At 46.4% G+C, this 15,851-nt stretch overlaps 2 protein-coding genes across 3 annotated transcripts in view; one reads left to right on the top strand and one right to left on the bottom strand.

Moving 5' to 3' along the window:
- Nucleotides 1-15,851, top strand: part of Efa6 (Exchange factor for Arf 6) — a 59,834-nt gene that overhangs the window by 15,550 nt on the left and 28,433 nt on the right. The gene's annotated exons all lie outside the window — the stretch shown is intronic.
- On the bottom strand, nucleotides 5,347-9,414 carry LOC143428615 (putative tubulin polyglutamylase TTLL9). Its single transcript, XM_076903635.1, has 5 exons — nucleotides 9,254-9,414; nucleotides 7,276-7,606; nucleotides 6,912-7,043; nucleotides 6,366-6,656; nucleotides 5,347-6,026 (listed from the first exon to the last, which is right to left on the bottom strand). The coding sequence occupies exons 1-5, from the start codon at nucleotides 9,401-9,403 to the stop codon at nucleotides 5,584-5,586; spliced, it is 1,347 nt and encodes a 448-aa protein (XP_076759750.1). The 5' UTR covers nucleotides 9,404-9,414; the 3' UTR covers nucleotides 5,347-5,583.

Here is a 15,851-nt window from a genome sequence, read left to right as displayed (position 1 = left end):
CTGGAATTTATTAAGATCAACGGTTAATTCCATTTTGTGTGTCAAGTTCCATCCACGGGATAAACCCGGTTTTACCGGAATTGGATGAACCTCCTGCAATATCGCATTAATATGATTACGCGTTTATCTCGCGCACATTAGGTGACGAAGGATTAATCCTCGTCTGGCTTTGGACAGAGCGATATATCAGCAACAACTGTCTTAAAACCATTAAACGGTTCATTGTTCCTTTTCTACTAATATTCATATAATTCTACGAACGAAAGGAACAATAATATAAATACAAAGATATAGTTAATTCCAAGGAGCATAGCATAATTAATCGATCGTCCTCACGGACTTTACGATCCAACTGCACCCCTATTCAACGATCATACTACTCGTCAACAATACCACACGCCATCGACCCCTTAAAAGTGTCCCCTAATCGCCAATCGAGACATTCCACCCTCCGATCCATCAGCCACCCCCTCAACACTCGAGGAAACCGCGTTAACCCGGCGAATGGCGAATGGTCCGCTCGATTTGCGGCTCTCGAACCCGTCGAACGAACGCGATAACGAGGCTGCGAGAGAAAGTATTAATTAAGGATCACCGGTGGCGGTCTTTATCGTGGAAGGAGGGCGTCGTTAACGTTCCGCTGCGGTTTAACGAACGACGCTGAAGAGCAAGCTCGCGTTCTGGGCCTCTCAGAAAAGAGAGAGGAAGAGAGAGAGAGAGAGAGAGAGAAGGAAGCATTATGTTACGTTAACGTAACGCTGCTGAGAAATGGGTTAAGGACGTTAAGGCCAACCCTCGTCGTCGAGCGGCGGGGTAGTGGGTGCTGCCCAAGGAGGCGGGTGCACCCTGTGGCGATGACGGGCGGTCTTTTCTCGCTGTGGGCCGAAATTTCAATGCCAATTACAAAGGGGACTGTTTTTGCCAATCAGACAATCGATCGAAGAATTAAAAAGGAAAAATTAGGGTGCGATTTAAGTATTCACTCGTTTAAAATGGTCCAGGGTGATTAATTTTGGAAGCTGTCTCTGGCTGCTGGAATTACTTGGAATTACATAGTCGAGTATTTTCTGAAAACGTAAAAAGATGGAATGAATAAGCACAGATGAAAGCTTCGGTAGCATATGGCCTTGGTTTCTATGATGTAATTCCGTGTAACCATTCCAGAGATTAGTTGGCGACCTCGCTATGTTCCTTCCGGCAACCATACTCGGTATCTCGGATAGCTAGTACAAATTCGTGATCTTAAATAGCTTCTACGGCCGCTTGGGATACTCTCGTGATCATTTTCGATGGGCGTTGTCCAGGATTACACCTGGGACTCGAGCGGATTTCCTCAGATTCTTCCCTTTGTTCAGGTTTCCTCTTCGAATCACGGTATGCAGGTATACCTGAGAGAGGTTCGCGAAGATCCGAGTAAATATAAAGAAAAAATTGCTTATCGACTTGGTTCTTGTAAAATTCAGAAAGTACGATTGCTACATGAAATTTTCAATGGTTAAGTGGCGCGGTATATGAAATAAATGTTAAGTGTTGAATTAAATTTTATTTAATTATAAAGGAATTGAATAATCGACCATCATCCAGCGGAATGTTGTATATTTAACATAACAAGTAATTTGCTGAATGACTTCCACGATACGGAATGCCGTAATCGACCGTGTAATTCCTCTATTATTTCGGATGGCCCACCATGAATGATACATGAATCCATAAAGCCAACAGCAGCTGCGTCTCGCGATTCTCACGCCGCTTAATGAATTTGCTGAGCCGAATTTCACCGCTGCACGCATCCAGGCCGTCAAGGAAATTTCCGTCCCGCCAATATATTTCAGCCCGATGGCAGACGTGGATTATGAGCGTTGCGTAAAAACGTAAAAATTGGCCACCGATCACGCGCGCAAGTACCTACTTAGCGGCGTTCGGTTAATGGAAAATCACAAAGTGACCTGGTTGGTACTCCGATTTAAAGTGAAAGTACTTGTAACGTGGCTCGTATCAATTATGCCAATCAGTTCCCCTCGACGTAACCACGTTTCGTTTGAATGATCCTCGGCTCGCCGTACAATGGAATATTCAGCGATGGTTCTCCAAGAATTCTTCTTGGAGAACGGTGCAACGGGACCAGCAAGCTTGATTCCTTTTAGGGACGCGATGGTGTTTCAGGAATGAAAATATATTTTCGAAGAAGATGTAATTTCTTCGTATTTCTAACGATTTTTGCAGGCAGAAGATGGTTGACAATTTTTGAAACATTTAGGGGGGGGTGGAAATATTTTTAAATGGATTCTGATCTCAGTACACTCTACACGATGGCTTACAAGTAACTGCATCGATAGCCTTGCGTAATATTAAATAACACTGATGAAATTATTAATCTCCAGCTTGGATCCATTTTACATTTCCCAATATCGAAACGAACTCCGTTCGAAGGATGGAATTTCGCCCACGCACCCCGTAAAGGTCGCCGTGTAATCTGGGCCAGAAAAACGTACCTCTGCATCCGTCCAATCCAATTATCCCCGCTGTTCTCTCCCCTAATGTGCAGATAAACAGAATTTAACTGCAGTTCTTGCAGACGCCCGCCTCCTCCGCCTGTGGCTGGCAATAAAGAACGGGAAAAAGATAATGGGGAACGTTCAGAAGTGGTAGCAAGAAAGTTTTATTACATAAAAGCGTGGTACACAGGCGACTGCTTTATCGGACACCTGGCTGCGCGAAGGTTAAATATAAAATTAGCTGTATCTGGTTTGCATTTTCAGCGGCGGGCTCAGCCGCGCTCGACCGTAAATTATGCCGGCTGGAAATCGACCGGGCCGGTGCTTTAATATAGATTTATTTATCAAGCGGCGCAAACACGGAATCGGCTCGAACGCGAGCCACGTTCATTTCTGCTCTGCTCGACGCACGCGAGGACGCGTGGTTATACTTGGCTGTCGAACGCGCTCAACGCGATTCGACGCGAGGGTGCAATTACATTCGACTCTGCTACGCATACCTGCAGACTTCGAACATCCGATTAGAAAAAATAGAAACAAAAAAATACAAACAAAGCTGTCATACTTGGCTGTCGAACCCGCTCAAACGCAATTCGACGCGAGGGTGCAATTGCATTCGATTCTACTACGCATACCTGAAGACTTCGAACATCTGATTAGAAAAACTAGAAAACAAAATACAAGCAAAGCTGTCTTGTACGAGTACCAATTCGACAACGCGATCCTCTCGAAGATACATGCGTCAACTTCGACAGGAACCATTATGGTACCAACCACCCCTCGCGTGTGCAGCGACCTCAAAGTCGCGCGTTGACACAGGGGATTCCGCGGGAGAATCAGGATGAACGAGTGCACTCGCGAAGTCGCATGCGGCTCTCTCGCTAAATTTAGTCGGCTGATGAAAGAGTGGAGAAAACGACGACGCAGAAAAAGGTCGTCCATCGCGTAAAAGCCGAAGAGGGCCGCGACGCCTCCTCCTTGTGCATTCTTTCGCAGCCGCGTACGTAACCGTGCGGGCGTCAGCCATAACGACCCAAGGAATTTAATAAGTTCGGTTCGCCGCGAAGGGCTGGCGAATGATTTGCTCAGACGTCGGGCCGTGCCTCTGAAGAACTGTTTCCTCCGGCCTGCGTTTTTATCGCCGCGATTATGGGCGACCGTGTTCGCTTTTTACGGCGCCGCGAATGAAACTCGCGGAGGACGCTCGAGAGGAGCACAGTCGGGAATCGTCGACCGATTAGACGTCGAGTGGAAGTGCATCGTGTTGCTATCTTTTTATATTTTGTTGCTAATATACCTAATCTATAATAGTAATCTAAATAAATGTTCACTTCCTTATTTTCTACGTTACGGTAAATGGTACTCGCAAATTATTTTCTTATCAAGATTTACATTCTAACGCAGATTGTATGAATATCTTAACGAATCAACGGCTGGTTATTTTCGCCAGAAACTAACGTAATAGTCGTCGAAAGAAACAAACGTGCACATGTGTATAATTATCATCAATGTCGATTAATTAGTCGCTGCGTAACACAGTTGGTGTTGTCGTCGGTCGTCAAAGTGTTAAAAATATCTCCACGTATCTCTGAGCAAGGACTTATTAACTAGTCGTGTAATAATGCGTGAATTAACGCATATACGTTCGTCTGAAGTCGAGTACCGAAGAGACGAGCGTGGCCACGTCGATTTTTACGCGAGTTTTACGTCACAGATCGGGAAAATTCGGGTTCACGGAACTGTAACGAATTGCAGCCGGTTGATTATGCCGTACACGCGAGCGACATGCCGATGCACGCGTGTGCAGCCGCGGTATGAATATGCATACACTTATGCGCAACGCGGCGAGCGAATTCGTGCTCGTTAGTTTCAGCCAGCCAGCACCACGACCGCTGTTGCCACGTAGCTACAATGAAATTAAATCGTGCAGGAAAAACGAGAGCCATGTGTTCGACGGTCGCACGAATTTCACCTGAAAATCCTGACCCAAGTCGAGCCGTTGAAAATCGTGTCGGTCAGTGATCCACTGCGTTCGCTTTCGTACAGTGTGACGCTTGTGATCTCGATTCATCTGGTACTCTGTGTGTAATCGTATGCTCGGAATGTTTGAAGCTTTTATCGCGGTTTTAAATGAGATTTGGAATTCTCTGTGAATTCGTAGACTTCGAGATGGAATTTGGAATTCTATGAAAACTCCTATGAAATTCTATCGAAGCGTTTCAACGTTCCAGGAAACAAGGAGTAGATTTGTGTAATTAAAAATATCCCTAACGCAGGTGCACGCGGGAAGTTCCCATTTTAAATGAAATCCCTGGCGCTTCAGTTCTTCTACAGTATAAAAGACACGTGTACGTAACTTGGATGGAAGTACTGGCCTGGATAAACTTGTACAGGGTACAGTTACGAATTGCGTGAATTACTGCTGTCATTTACCATTAAGCTAACAAAGTAGCAAAGTTTGCGCAGTATTGCAACTGACAGGGGCGAAGAAGAATTAATGCGACTCTTCTTCCTGGTGTTTCTCCTCGGTCCTCCTCTGACTCGAAATCCAAGCATACACGTACAAGACACCTTGCAGACATTTGCATTAAAATAGCTATCGAATGAATTGTGGCGCTTCCTTTCAAAATTAAAATTCGAACACCAGAGACATCATTGTAAATTTATTCAAATTCGTTTTAAACATTTTTCATATACCTACACGGAATTTACCTTTCAACTTTCCATTCGCGCCACGTGGGTAATCGAAAAGTACCAGTTTACCGAATATTGAAATATTTAAAGACGCCTTCAATTACAGCTTCGCGTCGCGAAACACAGGACTTCCGGTTCTCAGGTGCGTTCACTTAACAAACCATTTACAACCAAATCGGAATACCTGACTTAGCTATCTCCCCGCGCGGATCCCAACGCAGGCCATCCGCCTCGAGCGCGGCCAAGTGCGAAGCAAGGCCCCGGGAGCCGCGAATCCCATTAATTTCGCTGGCGAACGCGCGCAGCTTAACACGGCCACGTTGCAATTACCCTCATCCACGTCGAGGCGACCGCATCCTGCGAAGGAACGGCGTTTGAAACACGGCGGGTTCGTTCACCCGCGTCCGCTCTGCGCCCTGTTCCGCCTCTCCCCCAAATGGTCCCGCAGCTGACTCAACTGTCCCGCTCGATCGTTCCGCGCGCCAAGGAAAATGTTCAGTTTCCTCGTGTCGTTTGGCGGCTCGCCGCAAACGGAGGGATTGGGACAAGTGGTCCACACCGGGCCGTCGTTCCAGAGTAGATCGAAACCACCGATCCGGGTCTCCCTGCCGGAGAAACAGCCCTCGAAGTCGAGCACGTTCAGCGTGTCGTCGAGCAGATCGAACTTGAGCCGGTAATCCTCGGCGTCGGTGCCGGTCAGCGACGGCGAGGCGTTCACCTCGAGCAACCACGGCGTTAGATCCTCGTCGAGCAGTATATCGTAGCCGTAGAGCTCGAACGAGTTCTTCCCCTGCATTATCACCGGTTGCACCGCCAGCAGGCTGGCCATTATCACGCCTGTGGGATCGATAGACCGTTTTACGACGCGAGCCCGACATCGAGTAACCGAAGCTTTTTCTAGACTCGAACTATCCGCCTTTTAATACCGCTGTATTGCAGATAGCGTACTATTGGAGAGATCTTTCCTGAAGATTGGGAAGCCGCGTTCCAATGGGTGTTCGATTTTCAAAGGGTACTCTTCAGAAGTTATCAACTATTGTCGAAAATAGTTGGTAATTGTAGAGAGTGTTAACAAACGGAAACTTAGTTCTTCTTCTAAATATACTCTACTTTGGATATTTCATAGATTCTTGCATACTATGTATGCAATATTGTATAATCGACTAAGAGACTAACCAGCTATTCGTTGAAGCAACGCCTCAACAGCAACCACCCCATGCCTAGCAGTCAGATACTCTCTGACCTTGATCAACGCCCACTTGCACCCCTTCTTCGTCTGCTCCCTACTCTCGTCACCCTGGATCTTGAGCTGTATGGCCATGTTAGTCAAGTGGACCCTGCTGTCGTCTATGTTCCCCAGATCGAACAGCTCGCCTGACAGCCGCGCGAAACCCTCCCTCGCCAGCCATGCCTTCAAAGGGTCGAACGAGGTCACCAGCGCGTAAATACGCAAATCGAATTTCCTCCCTGTAAAATGGACTCGTAGGAGGTTCACCTCGTTGGGTACACGGTTGTGTACACCGTTGGGCCATTGAGGAGAGTGCTTTCGAACGAAGTTCGGCAGTCAAGCCTTCGTCCTCCTTTTTCGGACGATACAAAGGGTACGTGGATCTCACCCGTAGGTCGTCCGCCACCCCTTTCAAAGGTATTCAGCCGTTCCTCCTCGACAACACCGGCGATAAGCGGTTGAATAGCCGAGGAGTATCGCGAATAAGCACGAACCTGCCAGAAGGTAAGGATTCTCCACGTATTTCTGCACGATGAACGTCTCCACTGGAGTTGTTTCCAGCTGCGGGGGAAACTCTTTGGTACGCCACTCGGATAAGTCCTTCAACTTCCTGAACAGGAAGATACCTGTTAACGGAGGGGCGTATTCGTTGGTTTCTGTTTCGTTTTCACGTGGTGATTAGGGCGGTTAGGAAAGCGATGCGATTATGTGGACACATTTTCGAGACACATATTATAAGATGCGATAGGGTTTCATCGTAGAAATTATCTATCCGTGTTGACGCAAACGATACCAATAATTTTGGATATAACTTTTCATTTTTCTATAACGTGGAAAGCAATGGAGGTGGTGGCGCACCTTTGCCCTGCGATCTTCCTGCAGGTTTCACGATCCACGTTGCGCCAGGCTGTTTATGATACTCTTCCGCAAACAGTCTGTAATCATTCGGCAATTCAAAAGTCAGGGGCATGCAATCGCACAGCTCGGCTTCGTCGATTTTCTTCGACTTTAGCAGAGATTTCTTGTATCGCTTCAGGTTTCTGTACAGGTAGTTCTTCCGCGTTAATTCGTAATGATTGCGGAAGTGAGGTATTTTCTGGTGGGAAGCCAGCTTCGAGTCCAACACCTGACGGACGTCGTTGGTCTCGCACCACCAGAGGTGCCAGTTCTGCTCGTTGGGGTCTGTTACCTTGAAAAAATGATTGACCGTTCCCTATTTCTAAACTTGTGAAAGATCTTATCGTCTGTGGTATTACAAACACGAAAATGCATTTGTACAATAAATTACAGTATAAAATATCGTTATTTGTAAGACAGAATTGCTGCGTGAAAGTGGATTGATTTAAGGTAAATTGGTGTGAAATGTGCTTGAAAAATCTGGATACATGAATATGTAACTTTTAAACACGCCGTTGTGGAAGATGAAATCCTTTTGCCTATATGAAAAGCTTTACTCCCACGACCGTGGGCTTAACGATATACATATGTACTATGATTATCCTCCGTCTACCTATATGCTCGCCCCAGTACTCGGCTACAGGTGGGCTGAAACGGAATAAAAGAGATGATTCTATAGAACGAAATAAGATAAAAACCAAGAGAGTCGAAATTACGTTCGAAGCTTCTTTTTCAAGGAAAACCACTCGACAAATTCCCCGCGTGCACGTGCCACTAATGGCAAGTGCCCATAAGCCACTGCAACGCGACTACCCGAACCCGGCCACGCGAAATTTCAATATCGTTTCCCTCCAAACCATAGCTCCGAATCGAATTTCGTTACTCTTGATTATCGCCTTATTTTTGCCCCCGGAAACGTTCCTTTCATTTTCACCCACCTGTAGAGCCGAACGCTCTGCATACGGTACTTGTCCCATAGGACAATGCGTTTCTACCTGATCGTCGTTCTTTCTTTCCTTTTAAAACAGCTTAGCTTAAACGACGACGAAAGGTCTCCGAGGGAATGTACGTTACACACCGCGTTTTCGTTTCGCCCTACGCTAGTTGTAGTTGTGACGTTTCAAAAGGGACCTTTCGTTACCTGGGTCCAACCCCTGGCCAGCATCACTTTAACTTGCGTCGAAGGGAAATCGCAGCGGAACTTGATCGCCTTGTCGTCTCCATTTTGCCTCCTTCTGGAAATTTTCTTTTCTGGAGACTGAGGAGACACGGTTTCTTCGTTTTTCGACATTTCGTGATGTTGCAGCTTCTTTGGTCGACAAGAGTAGTGAGATTATATACTGTTGGGAAATGTCGTTAGGTTAAACAGATTCATTTTGATAAGTTCAGGTCTTTGGACGATCTGAAGATAGTTTTTTGATATATAATTGCAGCGAAATTAGTATATTTTATTATCTACAGTAAATTTTTTTTACAAAATTTTCAATACAATTAAGTAAAAAATATTATATACTATACTTCATATTTATTAAAAATTTCATCGAAATCTCTCATGTTAATAACATTAAAATCAAAGCCATTAAACGTCCATCTCTTCTCGCCATCCGTTCGCTTATAGCTATTTTGCATCAGCATTTTGCAACAGGTACGTCCGTAACCGCTAATGTCACGAGGAAAAAAGTCTTCTCAGAACCCATTTCCCCTTCTTTCTTCATTCTTTTAAAAGGTTCCACTTAATCATGAGACCAAGTCCCTCAATTCTACTCGACCGGCACCGGTTTCCTGCTTCGCGGCTGCAAAAGAGACACGAAAGGGTTGCTGCATCACAATGGATTCGAAATTAATCCGGCAATTGGCACGTCGCGTCACCCATGGGAGCACCCGTTCGTTTCTCCCTGTTACACGTCGGGACAGAAAAGAAGCTTACGTCGTTTCATACCGCTTTATCCTCACTTCGCCACCCCAACGCCGGGGCCGGTACAATATCTCTGGCAATATTCTGGTCGGGGCGAGGCAGGGTGGCTAGATGGATGGTGTAACCAAAATTTCGTGCGGCATTCCCCTCCCTCTGTGTACCCAATGATAACATACGCGGCTCCAAGCAAATAGTATAGCCTACGTGCCTCGAATGACGATGTTGGACGGTGGATAACACTTGATAGGGGTGGCTGCAACCCCTGCGCCCTCGCGGTGTTCCTCTGACAAATTGGGTGACTAATAGAGATACCTTCGCGTTTCGATCGTCGACAAAACGCACTCCAGTGTCAGGCTATATTTCTATTTCTCTCAATGTTTAATTTTATTCCGAGAAAATCATCTGTCGAGTTATGCTACTCGTTAACAAGACGTCCCCCTATTTCGCGAGAATGCAAATTAGTTCAGAAACCTCAAACGAAACACTCTAAAGACTGGAAGAAAAAAAGAAGGGAAAAAGAGGAACGAAGCGAAGAGAGGGGTCTCCACATTCCTCCACTCCACTCTCCACCCCTCAAGACACACCTTGTACATATTTACCCGGGGAACTAGTTCCTCTTTGAATAAATTTCGTGTCGCGTACCCAACGTTAACAACGTTTGTTCAGCGACTGGTAGGAAAGGAAAGAAGCACGGTTCGAGTCGCCGGTTGGTACCTGCGCCGTGTTTCCTGCCGGTGTACATGGCCGCTGGTGTTTCGTACGGGCGTTCGTAACGGTAGTGCACGTGCGACGAGCCGGATGCAGGTCGCCGCAGCCTGCATACCCGATGCATAGAAGCGGTAATCGACGTCGTCTAGCTTAGATGCGCCTGTTGTTCGCCAGCTCTTTTAACCACGGATACGTCTACATCTGGTATCTGCGAGAGCTCGAATCGAGATCAGTTTCCATCCAAACACTGTGTATCGAGAGTGTTGTAATCGAACTTCTTCCTAGATTCAAATATTTTTTATACACATGATCATTAGATGAATTAAAGTTTGTACAAGTTCGCGTGGATATTTGGAATATTTCACCGTTTCAAGTAGATTAAAGTTGTTTACTGGCGTTACACAAGCAGTAACGGGAGAAACGTTGCGCAAGGAATTATGAATACGTACGTCGTGTCTCGACTAAACGATCAGAACGAAATATCACCTGTTAGGCAACCAACAAAAGCTACATGTATAATAATTACGATCACTTGCGTTTCAAGTTGTCTCTCTGGATTCCTATGGGTATGCAGCACTTGTTGAACAAGTCGACTGTCTCTTATAAACGTTAAAACAGCCAGGGAAGTTGCAATCAGCTGTTATTTAATTAAAGAGGTCGAGAGGATTTTATTAGCCCCGAATAAGTTCGTTTTACTCGCGACTATCGCGGCGATAAAATTTTACTGGGGGCTATATTCGTATAATGACCCACAGGCAACACTACGATCGCCAAACAGTTTAACCGAACGTAAACCGTCCATAAAACACGTACGCGCACCCCACGCGAGGTTAAATACTTAATTCTCTCGGAAAGACCGAATAAACCAAATTCGCGGACGTTTTCGAACAAAGCCACCGCGATCGTCCATCGAAACACACCGCGGAGCTAATCCTGGTTGTTACAACGCGGCTACGAGGCCGGCGATTTAATTCGAAATCCAATTTGGCGGGAAAAAAAAAACGAGGCGAGCACCTGGCGTGGATAAATGAAACAATGAAAACACCCGCGGTCGTGCCTCGACGAGCACCCACGAACGCGCGCGCGTGTTAATTGATACCGATCCCAGCCACGTGACCAGCGCCCACTGCAGGGTGCCACGCACGCGTGGATCGATGCCGGCGATCCACGAGATCCATCAGGACCGAACGCACCCTCGCACGCGTCGACAAGGACGATCGTCACGCTACACAAAAGCCACGTGGCTGGAAAATAATGGCTATTTATACGACACCGTTATCGGACCAGTGCTCGTTTCCGCTTGACGCCACGCTCGTTGTCTCCCGCTCACGATCGTTCACCGACCACTTCCGCCTCCACCTCCCCAGTTTCGATGCGCTTCGTGCAATTTTTAAAACGCGAAAAATACGTGCAAATTTATGTCAAATGTAAGCGCCACGTAAAGTGTCTATTAAATGTTAGTGTATGATGTACAATGAATGATCGTATCGCGTTTGTGTCGTGGTGTTACGCTTTTCCATTTTGATCTTTGCTCGAGAACGTCACCAGGGTAGATAGAAAATGGATAGCGATGGTCGTCGCAGGGTTTTAGACAAGATTTGACGAAACGATTTATGTCGGGCAGTTTTATTGGGTTTCATCTATTTCGGAGGGTGGATGTCGTATGGGTGATAAAATCGAAGGAGGAGTCGGACAGGGGAGGATCGTGGGCTCCCAGGAGTGCGAGTTAAAGTGTGCTCGGGCTTAGTACTGATGGATTCGTTGGGGTAGCAATATATGGATCGCTGGACGTCGTTTTATTTGTACGTATGGTGACATTTGTTTCCATGGGGATACAAATTGTCAAAATGCTATCGAGATATACATTTTTAGATTGAAACTCTCCCTTTCTTAAATCATTGCCAGTCTGTCAGTCGACACCCCAATCGTGTATATAAAACAGAGCTTACATATACGACTCTACAATTTAGAAGACAATGATTATTAGCAGAATTATTAGCTAAAAGCTTATTTTAATTAAACTTGAAGTATACTTGTACATATTCAGGGGAAAATGCAAATGAGAAGGGTAACAGTTCAGCACGAAATATCTCGCAGAAATAATTTGAGTAAAGGCGCCAATCGGGTAGACAATCAACCGTGGTTAATCCGAGAAAAGAGGACCGCGCAAAAACAGGCTTCTATCACCTTCTCCCCCATTTATGCGAGCTTCCCCAGAGACACAGAAAACCGTCTGCCGCGCGCTTCCCCAGAAGGCTGTTATTCCCGTCACGGGAGTTGCGTGAGGCCGTGCAAGTAAAACGAATTACGAATTCCAGTCAGCCGTCATCCTGGCTACTCCTCGACCGACAATGAGTCACAGCCTTGTCGTTGATTCGTCATCGCATCGAAACGAGCTGACCTCTCCGTCTCTCGTCTGAAAGTCCGGTCCGTTCGCCGGCAGAAATTTATTTCTGCTACGTGGACGAATAGACGAACTGGTAGCAGCCCCCCTCTGAGAGGGGTTGCGGTCCTCGAGGGTTAAATTCAACCGTCGATCAGTCGATTTTATAATAGACGTAGAATGTGGGACCTTTGCAGCTGCAGGCGTTTGTACTGACGAACGGAGGCAAGGAAAGTATCCTGTTTGGGGTTGATCTTCACGCAACAGAAGGGTTCCTTGTGAAAGCTTGAAATGTGATGTCTTCACAGGCTACTGTTGCATATTTTAAAATATCCACTCAAGAAGACGGTAAAAATTGACGCTAAAATATTTAAAAAATACGCGTGCAAGTCTACCGTCAGAGTTGAAACTGTTGTTCTCCAAGCGTCCTCGACTCTACCCCTTATGAAACCATGCACCTGTGTCTTCTTCCGCGAAAGGGGATAAAAATTCACATATAAGAAACTATAGATATCTGCACGGTTCAAATGTTACTGTCTGAATGTACAAACTTTACTGTAAAATCCCATATGCATAAAAAGGGGGGGGGACCAACGCACATACACGCTGGGTTCGCATTCTCGAGCGAGTCTGTGCCCAAGCCTGCGCGTCAGGGGTGCCACTTTTGCTCGTAGAACCAGTACACCTGATCCCCTCGGCAACTATCGCCGGCGTCGAATTTACATTATTCCTCGCCATGCCGGCCGAATTTCCATATTCCCAGCCGACGTCTCGATATCGATCCCGCCTCTCTCCTGTAAACGTATTCGACGAAGCGAGCAAAGTGCTCGGCCAGACGCCGTCGAGCCTCGCTTCGAACGTCGAAACGGACGAGCACGGTGGCAGAAGAAGAGGAGGTATAAGAGAAGAAGACGAAGAAGAAGAAGAAGAAGAAGAAGAAGGAGGAGGAGGAGGAGGAGGAAGCCTCTCTTGGCTTCGTAAAAATGGATCTCGCCGCGGAATCGTAATAAGGGGTAGAGAGAGGCAAACACTCCCGTTATTCCTGCCGCTGGTCTTTCTTCCCTTTTCTTCGTCGCCGCCTTTGTCGTCGTCGTCATTTGGCTCTCTTCTCGCTTTGTGTAGGCGAGAGGAACCTTGCACTAGGAGGATCGCTCGCGAGGGCGAGGACGGATATTTAAGCGGGGCTTTGATGCCGTTCCACCGTCTGCTTTCTCGTTATCAGGAATTCTAAATGTTTGGAGTGCGCTTTGGCTCATCTTTCGATTGTTTTAGCTTGTTTGAGGGTCTGTTGTAGGTAATTGTTAGAGAGGGATGGTCCCTCCTTCCTACTTTCCTTTTTTCTGCCTCCGCTGCCGCGTCAGATGACGAGACGTTCGGGGTGCATTTACGATGCGATACTCGAGGAACTTTGTAAATCGTAACGCCGCGTTGCTTTAGAAAATACGGCACGGTTCGTTCCGAGAAGAAACAGCTCTTTATTCTTAGCGAGAAAGGATTTAGTCGAACGTCGCGGGGGATTGGAACGCGCAGGTTGACCCATTTTGCGCTATAAGCGGATTTTACGATCGGAAACTGTGTGGAACCGTGAAAATCAGATGTGTTAAGGCCGCCGTAAAGTGTTTGGAGAACTTGATAGAATTTTGCCGAAGACGATTAACAGACAGCCGTTGAAGGCGATCCAAGACCACTCAATACATTTCGATCCACCCCAATTTTTGGATCCACTACGAAATAACATGGTAATGAACATTTTATCGATTTCCATGCGTTGAAACAATGAGATGAAATAACTTATTTTATTTTAATAAGATTGAAAGATGAAAAGTGAAGAAAAATTGTAAGAAATTTGACAGTGAACGATATTTAACAGAAATAATCGGTCCGTCAGAAGTCTTCATCTGCGAACGCGCTAATATTTACGATCGGTTATGCAGTTCCACGAGCGAAATCTATTTTCAGAGCGAAATGGGTCGCCTTGTGTACCGTTTACGAGGAGCAACATCGACGATGTGTGTCTCTTCGATTTAAATTTCAGGGTCCTCGGCGAAAACGAAAGTGAGTACCTGTCCACGAAACCTTGAGAGGACCGTGTCCCCGCGACGTTTTTATTCGCGGCTCACTTTTATTTCTGCAACGACCGACACCGCGGTGCGATCGTAAATTTCGACGTCGCACGACTCGTTGCCGAATTTTATTATTACATTCGCGCCAATTAAAAGTTAACGGGGAACGGACACGTACGCATCGGACGAGGGCGTAATTTTAGATTCTATTTCTCGTTACTATTCTCGTATTGTCTTTCTGGCAAATGTCGAAACGTCCACGCGATGCGCGCGACGGTTTTGTGGAAAATTTCAGCCAAGTCAATGGACTTTAAATGCCGCGCAGTACGTTTTCGAATTGCCGCGCGAGAAATAGCTGGCGCCTTGTTGCTTTCCACGGCTCAGTCGTAATATCGGCCTTCTGTTACGTTACTCGAAACCGTTAACACTTTGTACCAGTTGGACATTCTTATCGCACTTTCTAGGAAACAAAAAGGAACGAAACCTTTTCTGCCACAGATTACTGGACAAATATTCATAGTATTGGGGTACAAAAATAAAAGAAACATTTACTATTATCCACTACCCCAATGATAATTCCACATTTTCACAGTAAAATAGAATAGACAGGAAACATTGGTGAATTCGTTACGCGGAGTATTCTTGCGCGAGTCTCGCAACCCCCTCGCGCGCACCCCAATTAATTTTCAATTAATGCAACGAGCACCTCGGCTGAAAGTTTCGCGTAATCGTCGAAGTAGTTCAATGTTACCACTCCGACGGGGCCGCGTCACGGATACGAGATGGTAATTTAAATTCAGAGCGGCGAGGCTAAAACCCGTAGGGGCTCACCCGGAGCGGAGGATGACGGATGACCTTGAACGGACAGTGGGAGATGGCACGGTTATTCAATGGTCGGAAATGGTTCGTCAATGGTGGTTAACCTAACGGCTCTTATTACGCAAAACAGTCGACGTTTACGATCGTGTTCAACGTGCGTGCGCGTGCGTGTCTGTCACGCACGAAAATGTGGCTGCTCCTTTCAGAAACTATTTATAAACGACGGGCGCCGCGGACCGCGTTACGACGATCAATTACGCCTCGTTGTAACGAAATTATAGATGCGCCTGCCGCGTTTAATGAAACTTGAACGGGACCGTTGTCTTCTGAACGGCGACGGGTTCGTTCGTTTCGTCGCGCGACTCCAACCCCCTCGACCCAGCGAATCGACGAGGAATCGCAGCGAGAGGCGTTTAAACGGTGCCCAATCGTTTCCACTGTGAGTAAGCAACGTACGTACGAGGAGATATTTTTAAGCAGATTGCACGAAATTGCGCGCGTTTAAATCTCTTTGGGAACTTCATTTTGTGCCGCGCATCCAGTTCGTTTCGCAATTTAATCAGCGGTAATTAGTTCGCAGATAAAATTCGGCCGTACGAGATGAACGGTTTCCATGGAGCGAATAAAAATTAATTTGCATAATCGACGC

This window comes from Xylocopa sonorina, chromosome 10 (genome assembly GCF_050948175.1).
Source record: "Xylocopa sonorina isolate GNS202 chromosome 10, iyXylSono1_principal, whole genome shotgun sequence".
NCBI lineage: Eukaryota > Metazoa > Arthropoda > Insecta > Hymenoptera > Apidae > Xylocopa > Xylocopa sonorina.
This window is presented reverse-complemented; position numbering and strand designations above follow the sequence as displayed.